At 42.4% G+C, this 17,818-nt stretch overlaps 2 protein-coding genes across 3 annotated transcripts in view; one reads left to right on the forward strand and one right to left on the reverse strand.

Moving 5' to 3' along the window:
* hmcn1 (hemicentin 1) overlaps positions 1-17,818 on the forward strand; it is a 221,896-nt gene that overhangs the window by 168,672 nt on the left and 35,406 nt on the right. For both annotated transcript variants that reach the window (XM_080769794.1, XM_080769795.1), the window contains exons 42-58: positions 604-700; positions 1,118-1,240; positions 1,395-1,550; positions 1,739-2,020; positions 2,521-2,688; positions 4,342-4,455; positions 4,735-4,821; positions 5,758-5,949; positions 6,326-6,499; positions 6,691-6,804; positions 7,141-7,286; positions 7,411-7,561; positions 7,822-8,016; positions 8,429-8,542; positions 9,385-9,572; positions 10,083-10,179; positions 10,529-10,690. In XM_080769794.1, the coding sequence (XP_080625920.1) occupies positions 604-700; positions 1,118-1,240; positions 1,395-1,550; positions 1,739-2,020; positions 2,521-2,688; positions 4,342-4,455; positions 4,735-4,821; positions 5,758-5,949; positions 6,326-6,499; positions 6,691-6,804; positions 7,141-7,286; positions 7,411-7,561; positions 7,822-8,016; positions 8,429-8,542; positions 9,385-9,572; positions 10,083-10,179; positions 10,529-10,690 (2,560 nt within the window). The remainder of the gene's footprint in view (positions 1-603; positions 701-1,117; positions 1,241-1,394; positions 1,551-1,738; positions 2,021-2,520; positions 2,689-4,341; positions 4,456-4,734; positions 4,822-5,757; positions 5,950-6,325; positions 6,500-6,690; positions 6,805-7,140; positions 7,287-7,410; positions 7,562-7,821; positions 8,017-8,428; positions 8,543-9,384; positions 9,573-10,082; positions 10,180-10,528; positions 10,691-17,818) is intronic.
* Positions 11,545-17,605, reverse strand: LOC308319675 (uncharacterized protein). Its single transcript, XM_080769796.1, has 6 exons — positions 17,378-17,605; positions 16,695-16,829; positions 16,324-16,479; positions 16,083-16,216; positions 14,272-15,275; positions 11,545-14,153 (listed from the first exon to the last, which is right to left on the reverse strand). The coding sequence occupies exons 1-6, from the start codon at positions 17,549-17,551 to the stop codon at positions 13,906-13,908; spliced, it is 1,851 nt and encodes a 616-aa protein (XP_080625922.1). The 5' UTR covers positions 17,552-17,605; the 3' UTR covers positions 11,545-13,905.

Here is a 17,818-nt window from a genome sequence, read left to right on the forward strand (position 1 = left end):
GGCACAAGCTGCCAGCACTGTGTCAAATATGCACTTACACACAAATTAAATCATACATACTGTAGAAAGAGGGCGAAGGTGTGGAAAACCTGCAATCATCAAAATGCTTGCAATTAAATTCAATGGAGCTTTATTGCCATAAGAAAACTGACGGGATGTGATGCTCTGATTGGTTCAGAAACTTCAGAGCCAGCGTTTCAAGCTGAAACTTCAAATTTACCGTTTCCGTTTCACTACACCTTGTAACATAATATACAGCTTATACATAGCATCTTCTGAAGGGAACATTCAACGAAAATAGTTCATCTACAAGTTCACAACACATTGCAATGTTTTGTGATGCCATTTCTACCATTTTTGACAAATTATTCTGAGATTTTTCAAAGGTAGGTGAAAAATTGCTATAAACCCGGGCACATAATGAGTCCTTTTGGGAAAATGTGATTTTAATATCGAAATTAGAATTCGGGACAGCTGTGGGCACGACACTGAAGAAAAAGTTTAATTTCAAACGATGTATGGCTGATCATGAATATACTGTACTGTATTGAACTCTACTGTATTTTATATCTCTGACATTACTTGTTTGTGAATGTTTGTCAGATTACCGGTGCCCAGGTGCAGGACTCCGGCAGGTACACGTGTGAAGCCACCAACATTGCCGGCAAGACAGAAAAGAACTACAACCTCAATGTGTGGGGTATGCTCAACAATAGCTTAAGCCTGTTGTATGTTGGATACTATCGTGTCTTTCACCTAAAATAGCATATTTACAAGTTCACAACGCATTGCATTTACATTTTTGAGTACAAACTGTAGGAATTAGATTGTAAATTATTGATCCGGCAGGGGATTTGAGAGAATTTGATAGAGCTGGAAAGTGGAAGTGATGATGAGAGTCCCCTGTTTACATCGGATCTGCAGCAGACACATCTGAGATCAGTGGATAGGAAGATAGGAGGGAGAGAGAGAGGGAACAAAATACTAATTCATAGGCCATTGTATTTAATTTTTTACTTGTACCTGTACCGAACATGAATTATTCTGTACTGAGATGCATCACTGAGGCTTGAGTAAGGTAACAGTGCCCCCTTTTGGTCTCCTGTCATTATTACAGTCTTGCCTAGTATCCGTGGATCAGAGGAGGTTTCTCCACTCACGGTCATTGAGGGAAGTCTGATCACTCTGGTGTGTGAGTCCAGTGGCATTCCACCCCCCAGCCTTACCTGGAGGAAGGATGGTAAGAATACTTGTGTGTGTGTGTGTGCGTGCGTACGTGCGTGCGTGCGTGCATGTATCTTAGTGTACAAATTACACCGGAAACACTTTATTTCCCCCTGGCCCCTGCATACATACCATAATATTTGAATTGATCATGTGTGTTTGTACCTTAGGAGCAGATCTTAAGTCAGATCCGCGCGTCAGGGTTTTGTCAGGAGGCCGTCAGCTGCAGATCTCCAGCGCTGAAAGGACAGATGCAGCATCCTACACCTGCACAGCCACCAGCGCAGCAGGCACCGCCTCCAAGGAGTACCGTCTGCAGGTCTATGGTATGTCCTTAGTCTCATTACCACAACAGCAACCACCTCTGGGTCACTCAAAAGACACATATTAGTTCACTTCAGAATAGGGATGCTAGGGTTCACGTGGTCAAATGAAGACGGGTGATTTTACTGTTTATGCGAGTAACTTCTCCTGGGGGAGCGTGTCCATCACTCACACACTTTTCTCACTTCAGTCCGCCCTTCCATCAGACGCAGTGAGGGCACAGCCAACGATGTCACCGTGACCAAAGGAGGTGATGTCACGCTCCAATGTGCGGCTGATGGTGTTCCACGTCCAGCGGTCACATGGCTGAAAGACGGACGGCCTATCACGGGCCAGCACGGGGCAAAGGTGCTGAACGAAGGCCGGCTGCTGCAGATCAAAGACGCCAAGGTGTCGGACACGGGACGCTACACCTGTATCGCTGTCAATGTGGCGGGACAGGCAGACATCAAGCATGATGTCACCATTCATGGTAGGAATTAACTGCTTATGTCAAATCATTCTGTCAGAGTGTCATATTCCTCAATCATAAATTGTGTGTGTACGTGTGCGTCTGCGTCTGCGTGTGTGTGTGTACTGTACACACATGACAATCAATAGCAATGGTTCTGTTTTTTTGCCAAAGACACACCAAAGTGCAAGTTAATATCTGTAATCAAATCTGCATAGTGCAAGCAAAATAGCCTTGGTAACACGTGTTATTACTTTTATTTATTCATTTATTTGTATTTACTAATACCAAATAAAATGTTCAACCACTTTTTTATATCATCATGACGATTTATTTTAGTTTGTAGATTTGTATTGGGAAATGAGTGCGCACAAAGTACTGAACTTGTTGTATAAGTGTATATATACATATAAGGCACACCTGGACTGGTGAAACACTGATGTAGGCTACAGTATAGTGAAAGAGTCTCGTTTTCTGTCCATCTCTGTAATGTCCGTTCTTTGTGTCGCTCCTGTGTCCAGTCCCACCCAGTATCATTGGTCAGGTGCAGGTGCCTGAAAATGTCAGCGTTGTGGTGAGGAACCCTGTGGCTCTGACCTGCGAGGCCTCGGGCATTCCACTTCCTGCCATCACCTGGTTGAAGGACGGTCGACCGATAAAGGCCACCAGCTCCGTTCGCGTCCTGTCAGGTGAGCTCCCATTGGCTCGGTCTGGTTTCTATGATGAGAGTCATGGTGAAGTGGTGCGATAGTCTTTGTATTTACAATATTGCCCTTAAGTCCAGGTTGAACTCGCATCAAATAAACTATTTTGAAGTTTTGAAGTTTGCATGAAAATTATGCAGTATACCTTTTATGTAAATAAAAAAATACAAACAAACACACACCCATCTACAAGCTTGTAAATGGACTATTTTCACCATCCATCATACGATGAAGTATAAAGGGCTTACCTAGTTACAAATATTAAACCGTTTCACAGCTCTGAGATAGAATATCAGTTTTCCCAGCTACAGTTCAAAGGCCAAGCAGTTGCAATGCATCACTGGTAATATGGTGTAATGGGATCGTTCAAACCTGGTCCAAACCCAACACAGTTAACAGAACCTGATCTATGCAGAGACAAACCACTGGAACAGATTTAACAAGATGGAATGGGAGCTCAGAGAATGAATAAGTGTCCGCGGCTGTGTCGACCTGACCCCTGAATCTCTTTTCTCCAACTGAAGATCTAAAAGAGGCCGTGCACAGACATGTCTGGGTAATCCCATTTGGTTGTCAAATCATGGGCATTTTGAGGCTCGGCTCAGTGTAATGGAAGTGATTTAGGAACCATAAAACGTCATTCCTATGCTACTGAAATACGGGATTCACACTACTGTGACTACAGACAGGCCATGATCTGGTTTATAGACAATTGTGTCTGAAATGTGGACAGAGAGGTAGGCTCATGTTGTGGTGACTGTTGGTTCAAATCCTGCATGGTGATGTGCTTGTCCTATTACACAAGCACCCACAAGGACTTGTGTTTCAGTAAGATTCATTTTCATAGGATAATTTACCGTGTTGCTTAAAGTTGAGATGAAAAGTGTGCTTAGGATTTATTGCGTACGTTTTGAGAAGTGTAATGTGTAAGACTAACATTGTGTCAGTGTGTGTTAGTTATTTGCTCAGGTGGCTCTATTAGAGACATTTAACATCCAGTTATAGCCTGTTTATCTTTCTTTGTAAGGAGAGGATAATACCCTGGTATCTCAGTTTATTAGTTAGAGTATATTTAAACAGCTGTGAATGTCCCAATCCTCTCCAGGCACTTAATGAGATAGATTGTGTGGAAGGGTCATTTATCTTTGACTGCAGTGCAGCAATGTTGTTGGAGCACTTTGTCTTTAGAGATCTTCAGGGATTCCCTTTTTTATTTTTTGGCCACTTCAAATGCATTATGTTTTATCCCCCTAGAGTCACTATTCTGGGGTTGAACAGTTTCCACTGTTATGCCGATGATCAAAACAATGATGCAAACTAACTTTCTAAAACTCAAATGCAATATATCAGAAATCGGCCCAGAGACTCCCTCACCCGCTCCACTTCTCCCTCAATATTGATGGCTCCACTGTCGCCCCCTCCACCCAAGTTTGCAACCTTGGTGTCATCCTGGACCTCACCCTCTCCCATGTCAACCAGATACATGAAAGGCAGATCAATGCCTTCTTTCACCTCCGTAACATTTGTAGGAAAAACTTTCGCACACCTACTAGAAATAGTATGCACAGTGTATTTGCTCGGTACATGAGTATTTTCTTTTTAATAATTCAACCAATACTTGTCCTGTTGGATGTGAAGGAGGACGGAGCCTGCGCCTGATGCATGTTGCAGTAGAGGATGCTGGGAGGTACACCTGCATTGTATCGAACAGCGCTGGAGAGGAGAGGAAGAACTTTGACCTTGACATCCTTGGTAAGTAACCAAGCCCACATCAATGATAAATAATGACTAAATATATATTTTGTTTGTTTATATCTCTGTTCCGAAAGACCCGGTGACAAAATCCAGTGTCGTGAAAATGAGTTCCAATCAGCATGTTACTGAATGTCACTAGAGAAAACGCAAACATTTAGTGTATTATTAGTGTATTATTTGATATGTATTTTATTTGACATACCCTGCCCTGGACTCTCTACCCATGTCTGAGGAAAGACTTTAAATGACTAGCTATGGCTTATTTTCTTTTTGCAGTGCCACCTACCATTGTGGATGAGGGGACTGTGTTTGACACAAAAGTGAAGGAGAAATACAATATAACTCTGACCTGTGAGGCCACAGGTAAGTGATATCTGCAACGTTATTTTAAAATGACATAAAGGCGGAGCACAGGTCTCCGCCAGCCAGGTCGGGTAGGTTATTGTGGGCCAGCAATGTTCGGAATTTCACCACAATCGTATGGTTCAAAGTGAGCCACTCCTGCAAATCAGGATGGAACATGACTATTGAGATCATGTTACCGATCTGCGTGTATAAAATCTGAAGGAGTAATATCAAAAAATGTGTTTTACATAACTCGGCCTCCTGGTGGCGCTATAAAAGGCAGCTATGTGAAAAATGCAGGGCTGAGGTTTTTCCTGGCCTCCAGGGAGTGCGCATACAAAGTTTTACACAGATTGGTGTAGTTAGGTAAAAACATGAATCGCCCTGTTATAGCACCGCCATGAAGCTGATTTGAACATTTTAAAGTAGCATTTCTTCCTCAGCTTAGTGGGAATGTGTGTACAGAAATTCACGGCAATTGCACACTGTGTTCATGATTTGAGACATTTTTGAGGGCCGCTAGAGCCTTCTATATACAGCTTTTGTCCTCACACGTCTCAATATTTGCCATTGACAATGAAAGGAGAAATTAGGTAAAGATTTCGCCAAATATGACGTAAATTAAACATCAAAACATGAAACGCCATTGACGCAAATGTACGTGTATTGACGTGTGTAAATGTTTGTATGACATGCCCAGAATAGGGACACTAGGCTCGTTGTGGTTAACCATGGCTCTCTCTCTAGGTAACCCTGTACCAGATATCAGAATAGGGACACTAGGCTCGTTGTGGTTAACCATGGCTCTCTCTCTAGGTAACCCTGTACCAGATATCAGAATAGGGACACTAGGCTCGTTGTGGTTAACCATGGCTCTCTCTCTAGGTAACCCTGTACCAGATATCAGAATAGGGACACTAGGCTCGTTGTGGTTAACCATGGCTCTCTCTCTAGGTAACCCTGTACCAGATATCAAATGGCTGAAGGACGGGCAGCTGTTGGTGCCTGGCGGACGACACCAGGTGTTGTCTCACGGTCGCTTTCTCCAGATCTCTGGTGCCCAGGTGGCAGACACGGGACGCTACAGTTGCCTGGCGTCCAACAGTGCAGGGGACCGCAGGAGGCATTTCAACCTCAATGTTCAGGGTAAGAACACTGCTCGAAAGGTCCGTGCACACCGGGCACGTGTCGAATAAACAATCTGAAAATGTGCCAGTGAATATTTCACTACAAACTATGAATTTGGTGATGCCTCATTCATACAAGCTGATACTCGCTGAGACAAATCTACCTCTTTACGTCTACATTACGTTTCTTTATTGCTGTGTAATATTTGTATTCTATGTGGATGTATTCATGACACAAACGACAGTTTAAAATAATGTGACGTAATCTAAACAGATGCACACAGTCTAAACAATGGCGAGCAGTAAAGTAATATATGAAGATTGGTCAGGTCAATACATAATAACATCATTAAGATTTTTAAGAGTTGACTAAGTTTTAATGTGCTTCCTGACAGTTTCTCCCACCATCTTTGGCTCTGGTCCTGAGGGCTCTGCGGAGGAGGTGACAGTCACCCTGAGCAGCCCTACCTCTCTGGTGTGTGAGGTCCAGTCCTATCCTCCTGCCCTCATCACTTGGCTCAAAGACGGCGTCCCCTTTGAATCGAGTCGCAACGTCCGAGTCCTTCCAGGTATGGAGGATTAAGTCAAAAGGTTTTTGTGTTAAATTAACCCTGGAAGTGTACAATAAATGGAACCATTTGTACACTCTCAGAGTTGCAAAATGTATAAATTAACACAGAGAATTTGACTGTGTGTGTTATACAATAGAATAGAATCAGGTAGGTTATTTTTTATTAATTCATTCACTTTGCTTTGACAGGTGGGAGAACCCTGCAGATTCTCAATGCTAAAGAGGAGGATGCTGGGAGGTACACCTGTATTGCCACCAATGAGGCTGGAGAGTCACTGAAGAATTATCAGGTCACAGTTTATGGTGAGTGGCATCAGTTATCAGTTAATCCAATATGAACTTGTATGTCCTGTGTTTAATTCATGATGTGCTACTGTATGTGCATTCTGTAAAATCAGGGTATTCCTGCCCATTTTGATTGACCGGTAGAAGATTAGGTTTGCCATATGTGCAGCTTTGGTTGTTACATATTCTTGCATGTAAGATAAATAAAGCTCCAAGTGAAAATACAAATATAATGTAACATGGTCCTTTTCAATGTAAAATGCTGTAAAAGAAGATATTAGCTGTACGGTAAATGATCCTTTGAATATGTAACCTCATCTCAAAAGGCATTCTCGTTTACTCTCTACTGTTCAGTTCCACCTCAGATCAATAAGAATGACATCCCTGGGGAGGGCCTGGCCCCTAAAGAGGTAAAGATTACAGTCAACAACACTCTGACGTTGGAGTGTGAAGCCCAGGCCATCCCCACACCTGCCCTGCAGTGGTACAAGGATGGACAGGTAGCATATTATTGGATCTGACTGCTTATAAGCCTTGTACTGTAGGTCGGCAATTTTCTGTGTACGCACGCACGCACGCACACACACATACACACACACAGACTTATTTTTTCTTTCTCCATAGATCCTGCGGGCAGATGATCATATCTCCATCACGTTCAATGGCCGTATTGTTCAGATCAAGCATGCCCAGGTGTCAGACACCGGCCGCTACACATGCGTTGCCACCAACATAGCCGGGGAGGATGAGAAGGACTTTGATGTAAATATACAAGGTGAACTGGGTTCCCATTGAATGACGATACTGTATAAACTGGGACTGTTTTTAATGCACTCACAGTTGGTTTAGGGAGTTTTGGAATGTTTGTGGTGTCATAATAGTGCTGCAAAATGTCTTTCTCAATATAACTCAACATGTGTAGCCTATGTATTGTTATTGATCATTATCAAATTATCCCCCTGATTGCCTATTTAACTGAGGTATTGTATTGCAGGCAAAGTCTTAAAAACACCTTATTGATCTTTCTTTCTTTAGTTCCCCCTAGTTTCAATAGACCTGGTCGACCCACCACTGCCTCGTTCCCAGGCAGTGGTGGAGAAGTTAAGGATGTGATCCTTAACAATCCCATCTCACTCTACTGTGAGACAAATGCGGTACCTCCTCCAACACTCACCTGGTATAAAGATGGTAGACCCCTGGCCTCCAACGACAGAGTGCTCATAATGCCAGGTGAGACTGAAAGATACAGAGATAGAGATGGCACCGTTTTACCTGATTTATTCTTGGTTGATAGCAGATCAAATGCAGATCTACAGCATTTACTTGTAGGTCTATTTTCTGTGAATGACATGCGCACAACCACGTATAAATCAGGCTTTGGTGGCCGGCCGTTGTATGAGCTCTTGCACTGCATTTGCACTTTTCATACTTTTTGTTGTTACTTTCTGCTTTCTTTTTTTTTCACTTTATATATTGTTGTGCTGTTATCTGGCTTTTACTTTGTTTCTTATCCTTTATAGAGATTGAGTTTGAGTGTTTGTATGTTTATATTTGAGTGGAGAGTGTGGGGGAGATCAATGAGACTGACAGTACAGACAGAATCCAGCATAAACCGTATGTGTGTTTGTTTCTCCGTCGTCAGGGGGGCGCGTGCTACAGATCCCTAGGGCCCAGGCTGAGGACTCAGGCAGATACACGTGTGAGGCGGTCAATGAGGCTGGAGAGGACTCCATTCAGTATGATGTTAGAGTATTACGTGAGTAGAGGATTTAATTCTGCCTCTAAGCTACAGGATTTTGTATTGAACTGGTAAATTAGGCATTAATATTATAAATAGCACTTTGTGTACAGTATATTTATGTATATTTGTTAACCACTTGAACCCTAGCATCCATATTCTGAGGGGAACATTGACCACAAATAGCTGATCTATAAGCACACGATGCGTTGCAGCGTGAGGTGTTAGATTGACATTCTTTATTTGGAATACCCCTTGAGATACAATATCTCGTTTTCGAGAGGGTCCACATACAGTCAATACAAGGTAATTAACAGAAAATAAAAAAGGAAAACAAAACAAAAAGAAACTAGACAAGCAGAGTAGCAACAAAATGGAAAAGTTGTTCCGTCAGTATCACTGTCACTATAGGTCAGCATTAAGATACATTTAATTTGGTTTTCAGCATTGGAGAACTTTTGATACAAAGAAACATTTAGTTAATCTCATTGATTGTAAATTCATTGTTTGCATGAGAGTGTAGTAATATAGTCATAAAGTAAGAAACTACAATGAACAATCCTATTGAAACCTTATGTCCCATGGGGACAAGAGGAGTAAGTAAGTAAGTAATATTAAGTAATAGTTTATGAATATATAGATAATAGATAAAATGGAGTGAGATGGTCATGGGCATGTACAGTACAAGAGGTCGTAATATAGGAAGACACTGTGTGTTGTGAGCTTGTACATAATCTATTTTCAGTGAACAGATTTGGAGTGGGGAGGACCAATTACAGATCCGACCATGGTCAACTAAGTATTAGTTCACTAACCATAGAGTGTTTAAGTTGTTCACATGTGTGTCTGTCTGCCTCCAGTGCCCCCTTCTATCCGGGGAACAGTCAGCGACCTTCCTGATGAGGTGACAGTCCTGATCAATAAGACCACCCAACTTGATTGTCATGTTGATGGTAACCCTGCCCCCAAGATCACCTGGCTAAAGGACAGCCAGCCAATCCGCTCTGATGGCACCCACAGAATATTGTCCAATGGGCGTGTTCTACAGGTAAGAAAGAAAAGCAGGTGCGCTTCCTCTGGATGCTGCCCTTGGTTTAGGCAGTGGGTGCTCAGCTATGAATACAACTTCACTCAAATACCACCAAAGTGGAAAAAGCAGCACTCCAAAATAAATAAATAATATTTGGGGACGCACTATACAGTTTAGTAAATGTATGCTAATTAGTCGTGCCGGGGCCGAGCCTTGGGTTAGGTTAAAAAAAAAAATCTACTACCCCCAAAAAAGACAGTTCAACTGCCCCAAGTGGCCTAACAGTAAGGCTGACGGAAATGGAAGTGGATGTGTTGGATGTAGATGAACTTTACTCAGGTATCTAGTTAGTCACCGTCCAACCTTCCTAGCCCGTGTTGTTAAAGAAGAACGGGCGACAATGGCCAAAACTCGATCGTTTGTAGGCTTAGGCTATGCAGGCCTGTCAAAACATATTTACTAGTGTGTTCAAGACTATAACATATAAGCCATACTTGAAGCCCATGTGTTGTCATGTCTCTCTCCCAGGTGGTGAATGCTCAGGTATCAGACACTGGGCGCTATGTGTGTGTGGCTGTCAACGTGGCTGGTAGCTCAGAGAAATCCTTCAACCTCAATGTTCATGGTGAGACAGTTTTAACAACAATGCATGACTGAAGTTGTTAAGTTAATCAAGCACACATTGAGTACTTCGACATCACAGGTTTTTAGGTGTAAGAGTATCATAATTGTCCTTACAAGCTTCCACAAACTGTAGTTTAAAATGGTAATCATGAGAAAATAAAGATGTAAAATAATAAAACAATATCAAATATAGAAATGTAATGAGTACCTCAGTCTCTTGCACAAGTAATTAAGTATTAACTGTACTGTAATATGTATTACATGTGTGGGAATGGAGTATTTTCATATTTTACTTGGCTTGCTCAATTCTGTATTGACTTCTGTATTGCTATTCTTATTCCTTTGTCCAGTGCCTCCCACCATTGTAGGCCTGAGCCCTGAGAATGTGACAGTGGTGGTGAACAACTTTGTATCATTGACTTGTGAAGCCACTGGCTTCCCCCCTCCCACCCTGAGCTGGTTAAATGACAGGGGCCCTGTCCAGGCCAACACCAATGCACTCATCATGCCAGGTACTGTACTGCCATTGTCCATCTGTATTGGGAGGAATTTACATGTTTACATATACAGGCAGGGGGGGGGACCAGCCTTGGGGGCCTACTGACGTGTAGTTACGTGGCTGTATACAGGGTTTGATTTGCTGGGGGAAATACATGCCTCTCTGCTGCTGATGTCCCACCTCCGGTCATTCATTTGTATTAATGAAGAGTTGAAAGGAAGAACCATTTAACTCCATAATAATGTATACATTTTGAAAATATATATAAATGTTTTTATCAGACTGTAAACCACAAACTACCGTAGTAGTTTTTAACTTGTTAAATGGGTGAGTCAGCAGCTATATTAAAACAGAATGTATTGCAAAAGTCATATCAATATACAACCTATTGCAACACTATCACACTCCTGCATGCGCATGCATGTGCACGGCACGCGCACACACGCAGCACTCACCCACGTCTTTAACTTAACCGTTTTCGAAAGAGGTTTTCGAAGTGGTACCTGCTGACCCCCAGTTTCCTAGAGTAATAAAAGGATAGAGACTGAACCGGAGCTGCATGCTGTCTCCTTTGTGCCTCAAAAGAACAGATCTACAAGCTGTCACAGCCATGATGGGCATAGCTTGTAGGCCTATGTCTCTATTTTGTTAAGTAACTTAACGCTGTTGCCATGTCTCATAGAAACAAGGGGTCTGCAACAAGTGCCATGTTTTCATTTTCTAGAAAGTGAGTGTGCCATATCAAGATTAATTTGAATGACACCACATTAAAAAGGGTATCTTTGAAAAACAAAGAAAAGGTCCTGCACACTGTCACTTGCCAAAATGTTGCTCTTTATTGGGTCGACGTTTCGGTTGATTAGACCTTCATCAGGACAGACAATACAGGGCACAATAACCACCAAACATTTATAGACCACACCCCCAGTGAGAAGGTCATGGAGATGCAGGTCATTGGCTGCACAAATAACCAGAACCCATAAGACACTCCCCTCAAAACCATATTAGACCCACCCTAAATAAAGAAAAGGTCTATGCAATCCCATAATACAAAATACAACAATTTATCAGGGGCCAGGGCATCACTAAAGCACAAGGTCGCCACCTCTGGGTGGCATTTGGATTTGTTCTATCCCCTGAAATCTAAAAGAGGATATGTCATGCTTGAACAGCGACAGGATATTCTCTGTGGATTGAGCTCTTTTTTCTGAATATATGTTTTATCCCACGATTTTTGTAACCCATTTTTCACCCCTGTGTCAATTATCTAATGTGATCCTGTGCTCTACACACCCTCCGCCAACCTAGTCCCCATATATGGGGGACATGGGGAGAGCAACGGACTTGAACTCATGCTTCGACGGATTGAGCGCTTGTGCTCACTCATGCGTTCTTAAAATTTCGGGTGGTTTTACCGACATATGCCAGTCCGCAGGGGCATGTAATCAAATAGATAACATGAGTGATATCACAGGTGATGACACTTTGTATGGGAAACTTTTTCTATGTGTGTGGGTGCCTAAAGTGCATCGATTTAGCAGTGTTATTACACTGTGCACAGCTGCCACACCGGTAGTTTCCTTTAGGTAAGGGGCAAAGGCGTGTTTGGCTGGACTGTGGTTTGTTTTGTGAAAAAGGAGGATCACGAAAGGCTCACGAAAGGCAGTGGTTAGTTCAGGGTCTGACTGTAGAATGTGCCAGTGTTTTTTGAAAACAGATTTAATGGCTTGAGAGTGGGGTGAAAATGTTGTGATACAGGTCACTGAGAATTAATTTTTGGTCTTATTGCTGGTAGTTAGCAATTCGGAACGAGGCTTGTGGAGAGCTGCATTATAAGCTTGATCCACCCAAGTGGTCGGGTAGCCACGTTGAACAAACCTTTCTCGCATATCTGAGGCTTTCTCACAAAAGTCTTCGGTAGAGTGGCACACTCGTCTTAGTCTATAGAATAGGCTTTTAGGGAGACCTCTTTTCAGGGGTGTAGGATGAAAACTGCTAGCCAAAAGAAGTGTATTTCTATCGGTCTCCTTTCTGTATAGTGTAGTGAATAGACTCCCATTGCCTTTCATGACCCACATGTCCAGAACATTTACTTTCTCTAAACTGTGGACCATAGTAAAATTGTAAATTGCGATTCATAACTATTTAGCAATTTCAAGTTCATCAACATTACCCTGGTATAGACAGCAAATATCGTCAATGTAGCGATACCATTTTAAAATGTTATTCAAATGGGTGTTGATGTCAGTGTTGGAAACAAAAGTATGTTAAAAATATCCCATATACAGGTTTGCATAATTAGGGGCGCAAATTGAGCCCATGCTTATGCCCAAAACCTGGAGATAAAAATCATTGTCAAACTTCAAGTAATTGTATTTCATGACAAGGCGTGCCAACTCAATGATAAACTGTCGTGTCGATGCAACAGAAAAGACTTTAAAGTTTCAAGGCCGCCGTCATGTGAAATATTGGTATACAAATTTGTCACATCCACAGTAAGGCATCTTCTGGGATATTTTGAAATCTTACTTACTAGAAATCTTATTAATAAAGTCTGTAGAGTCTTTAATATATGACGGTAGGGATTGTGCAAAAGGCTTAATATGGGCATCAACAAAGGCAGATAGTGGAGACAGCAAGGTGTCTGTCTGGGCCACAATAGGCTAACTTGGAGGATTTTCCAAGGATTTATGTATCTTGGGTAGGGTGTAGAAGACAGGTCGGATTGGGTGCTGGTTATGTAGAAAATCATCATTTGGAGATCCAACCTTTCAATTTAGCCTCTTCCAAGTAAGATAAAACAATACTCTGAAATGAGTTAGTTGGGTCAGATTCAAATTTCTTATAGACTATCATTAGACAGAATTTCTGCTTTATATTTATCAGCATCTTGGATGCAAATACCCCCTCCCTTGTCGGCAGGTTTAAACGTCTGTAACTAAACTGCCTGCCTGCACACAGAAGGTTTTCTGGCCCATGTTGCTTCAAACTTAACACATACCATTTACAATAGTAATGATTACTAATGAACACTTCACAATCAATATAGGATTACTGTATTTTAAGGCTGACATCCTTTCAGGGTGCTTTCACAGAGGCATGTTTTACACCAACATGTCTTTTTAATCAGTGTAGGACTGCTGTATTTGAAGTCTTTGGGACATATACTGTAATTTCATGGAGGAATATATTTACACCAACGCGATCGTCTCATTGACACATCGTCCCTCAGGGTCCACATTCAAGTGCTTGGTAAAAGGCCTGAGCAGCTGGAGGCAGGTAGGGGAGCATGCTCATAAGGTCTTTGTGCTTCTCCTTCTTCACTGGCAGAGGACTTTCGTATGCTCTGGGGTAGACCAAACTGAAGGAGGGAGCTGGAGGAGGTTGTCCTTTGCGTGGCTTTGTGATGAGCCATGACTTCCAAGGCTCGTACAGGCTGTGGGTCTGCTTGGTGTGAATATTCCATGGGTCAGCAGCTGGAAATGCAAAACACAACATACAAATGTGTTAATTCCTACTGTGACAAGTGATTCTTTCATTCAGTACTTCTATGACAGGAGCTATTTTAAGGTGATAGTAGGATCTGAATAATACCTGTAACTTTAAAGCACATTTGAGATTCGATTTGCAGGCCATCTGGCTTCTTGAGTACGGAATCCGGGAGAAGTCTGAAGTCTTCACTATTCATCTGCAATACTCTAAAAGGATTCTGCCCCTTTGACTGCAAGATCATCTCTGTAACATCGTCAGGTGTGTGAAGTCTAGACACCTTGCGTCTCTTCTCAATGATGGCAAAAGACCGGTCACAGGGCAGGAAAGAGTGCCCAGCCACCATGGACTTTTGCTCTATCTCAGTGAAGAAGCCCATGGATATTAGAAGAGACATCAGATTCAGCATTCTCCAGTTTTGCCCACAGTATCGGTCACTGTAGATGATAAGCCTTCGTTCCTTGGGTTTCACCAGGGGAGTGAAGGAAGACTGCACCCACTTCTGCAGACAGCTTGCTACCTCAACAGAGCCTCGGTGGGCAATCCCCTCATGCCAGACACACATGGTTGGGCTATCTTCAGTTCCCAAATCATAAATACATAGATTATAGTTTGCAAACTGACGTTGATAATAAACATTGGAATGTGTCAGATTTGGCGTAAATACAACCCCTTGCATATCTACACATACAACATGGCAGTCAGTGTTTGCTTTAGCCCATTCTTTATCAATCTCCAGCTGGGTGTAGGCCTTCTCTGCTTTTTGATGATGAAGTTCACCCTCATTAGAAATCTTCTTCCTTTCTTCATCTGATGATGCTGCTGCAAGCTTGGCAAAGTAGCCATCGCACTTGGCACATGTGTCACTTCTTGGCTGGCCAAAACGCAGGTCCTCCTGTTTGAAGATGACTCTGTACAACCAGAACTTTGCTGGGGACATTGGGTTCTTTTCTTTATACAATCTGTACATATGCAGAATATTAAGATCTGCGCTCAGATATTCTCCATCTACAGTTCCCTTCATACGAGTGTAGTGGCTCAGTTCCCGTGGAAAAGAGAGGATATGTTCCCTTATCCCCGCTGTTACTGCAGGATGAATGCGGTGTGGTCTGTAAAACAAGTGAAATAAAAAAAGATTAGATCATGCTACCAGCTTAGAAGCTAAACTAGAGTGTAGCACCAATAACCACACACGGTAAGACTATAAAACACAATAAGATGGGAATAGAAAAACAAATAAACATATTAGATATTTTAACACAGCTGGATAAATAGTAATATTAACCCTGACAAAATGTCGGTCAGCAGCAGCCAGCAACGCAAACAAACAAAACTAGTCATTATAGAGGGACAGGTCGGGTGCACACGCAGATCCGACACACCAAAGGTCCAAAGCGCGGGGACATGCGATGCGAAAATGTGATGGTCCGACATACGCTGCTGAGGCTGCTCTCGTGCTTGCGGTTATGGTTAGGTTAGGGATTGAGATTTTGATCAATAGTATGTCAGAACTAAAGCCTGTACCCAACAGGTCTCCGCCAAGTCAAGTATAGCAGTGTGTCAAAAAACAGACGGACGGACAAACTTTGGAAGCCAATCTTAGCATCCTCTGGAATCCAGGGAGTGTGTGTGCAGTTTCGCTGCCACCAAGCAAGCCAATATGGTGCCGGAGATCAACTGTTCACAGACAGACTATCGTTTAATGGCGATAGAGATACTGTTTAGTGTTTACCGATTTGCGTGACTTTTTGACAACATCGGAGTACTGTCCAAACATTTGGACAGTAGCTCCCTCTGGTGCTATAACAGGCCCATGTGAAACATTTGGGGCAGAGGTTCTACTCTGGCATCCAGGGAGTGTGTGAACACAGTTTCACTGCCATCAAGCCAACGGTGCCTAACTGAAACGCAATTACCTATTGCTATGCTTTCCTCTTAAATCCTCAAGAGGAGAGCTCGCCTTTGCTGCTTGTCCTTGATTCTCTTGTCCTTCTCCCTGCTCTGGGGAAGCTGGAATCTTAGCCTGAGAGCCTAATTTTAACTGAATCACCTGTACAAAAATATAGAGAATACATCTGAGCTCAGCTGTATTTGGAAAATGTCTCTACAGCATTGTATTGGCACATAGGAAAATAGTAAATGCAAAATGAGACAAACCTGAATGCGACTGTTGGTGATCTGATACACAGACATGAATGTTGGTTTACAGACATTCAGTCTCTCCCCTCTCTGCTGCAGATGGTATTTGAAAGTGAAAGTTCTTTTGGGCTCAGTCACATCGGGGTTCCGGATCCGTCTACGTTCCACCTTGTGCTGAAATAAACAAATACATAAATAAATTGTATAAAAAGGATACATTACATTGTTTACCTATAAAAGAGCGTGACACAGAGTTAAGACTCTGCAGTGGTGAGGTGGTGTTTAGCTATATAAACACAGTAGCGTGGTGTTTCTTTAACCGCTATAAAAACACACTGCATTAGTGTGGTGGTGTTTACCTATAGTTGTTTGAAAATCATGTACCTTACCTGTTCTAAACCTGAAAGAATGACGTCTTGCTGTTTCTCATATGGAACTGCATAGAACTCTGTGAACAGCTGCAGCTTTCTCTCCTCAGTCAACTTGCCACATTCCCTTACACAGGTATCAGCACACACTTTACCCTATTGCAAAACCCAAAGTTTAGTTTGCGTCATAACTCATAACAGCATGGTAGTTTGGTTTTAGCAGGGCTACAGTAGTTTTGTTTATGGCCCAAGTAACTTATTAATTAAAGAATGTGACGACGCTCTGAGCCGTTTAATCACAGACTATTGATTGATTGATTGAAATATTTATTAACAGTTTGTAGAATTACAGTACATTTCAAGAAAAAACTCAATACAAAGACTGTTAACTGTGAGTGGACGACCCCACTTACTATGAGACCTAGCAGATCATGTCTGTCTGTGTGTGTGTGTGTCTGTCTGTCTGTCTGTCCCGCTATACGTCCAAATATGGAGTGTGTTGCATCATCAGCTCCATATGGGCACAAAAGGGGCCAGGTCCACATATACAGTAACAGCGGGACAGACACACAGACAGACATGATCTGCAGGGTCTCAGCTGCGTTCGCTTCCCGCGTTTGCGCGTCTTACTGGTATCTATCTGTATACGGTTATTCCTAGCCCAATCGGGGGAAAAAACTCTAGATTATTCCATTTCCATGTACCTTTTTCGGTGGGCTTTTGCCTTCTTTTTCCACCCCTTTTCTGTTTGTGTATGGTTTGCCAGCGTTCCTTAACGCCTTGCATTTACTGTCCTTCCATTCACTCATATCTCGTTTTCTTTTTTTCACTAAATTACTTATTTTTACATCTGCTGCAGACATGGTTTCTGAGTCCATTTTAGGTCGTGGAGATGTGTTTTTTCCACGGCGCGTTGAAAAAAGTGCAATGTTGTGGAGTGAAGTCTCTGCTCTGGATGCTACAGAATCTCCGATTGTAAACAGACGACGTCGTCGACGTTGCTTCCGCATTCAACGTAGAGGTCGCAGAAGAGCGTGATGATGTCATCGTTTTTTGTTTGTTTTTTTGTGGCCTGTATCCAGCTTTTGGTGCGTGCGTGCTTTTCATAGACTGTAAAAAGGTGCTTTAGTCCTAACACAAACATT

The sequence above is a fragment of the Protomyctophum bolini genome, assembly GCF_963924005.1.
Source record: "Protomyctophum bolini genome assembly, chromosome: 8".
In the NCBI taxonomy this organism is placed as follows: Eukaryota; Metazoa; Chordata; class Actinopteri; order Myctophiformes; family Myctophidae; genus Protomyctophum; species Protomyctophum bolini.

Bases quoted from the DNA above. Each gene is read 5' to 3' on its own strand.
- LOC308319675 (XM_080769796.1), bottom strand. From the start codon at position 17,551: ATGGACTCAGAAACCATGTCTGCAGCAGATGTAAAAATAAGTAATTTA. The intron at 16,217-16,323 runs GTTTGTCTCATT...ATTTTTGTACAG, and splicing joins TCACCAACAGTCGCATTCAG to GTGATTCAGTTAAAATTAGG. The intron at 14,154-14,271 runs GTATTATTCAGA...TTGCATTTCCAG, and splicing joins AATGTGCTTTAAAGTTACAG to CTGCTGACCCATGGAATATT.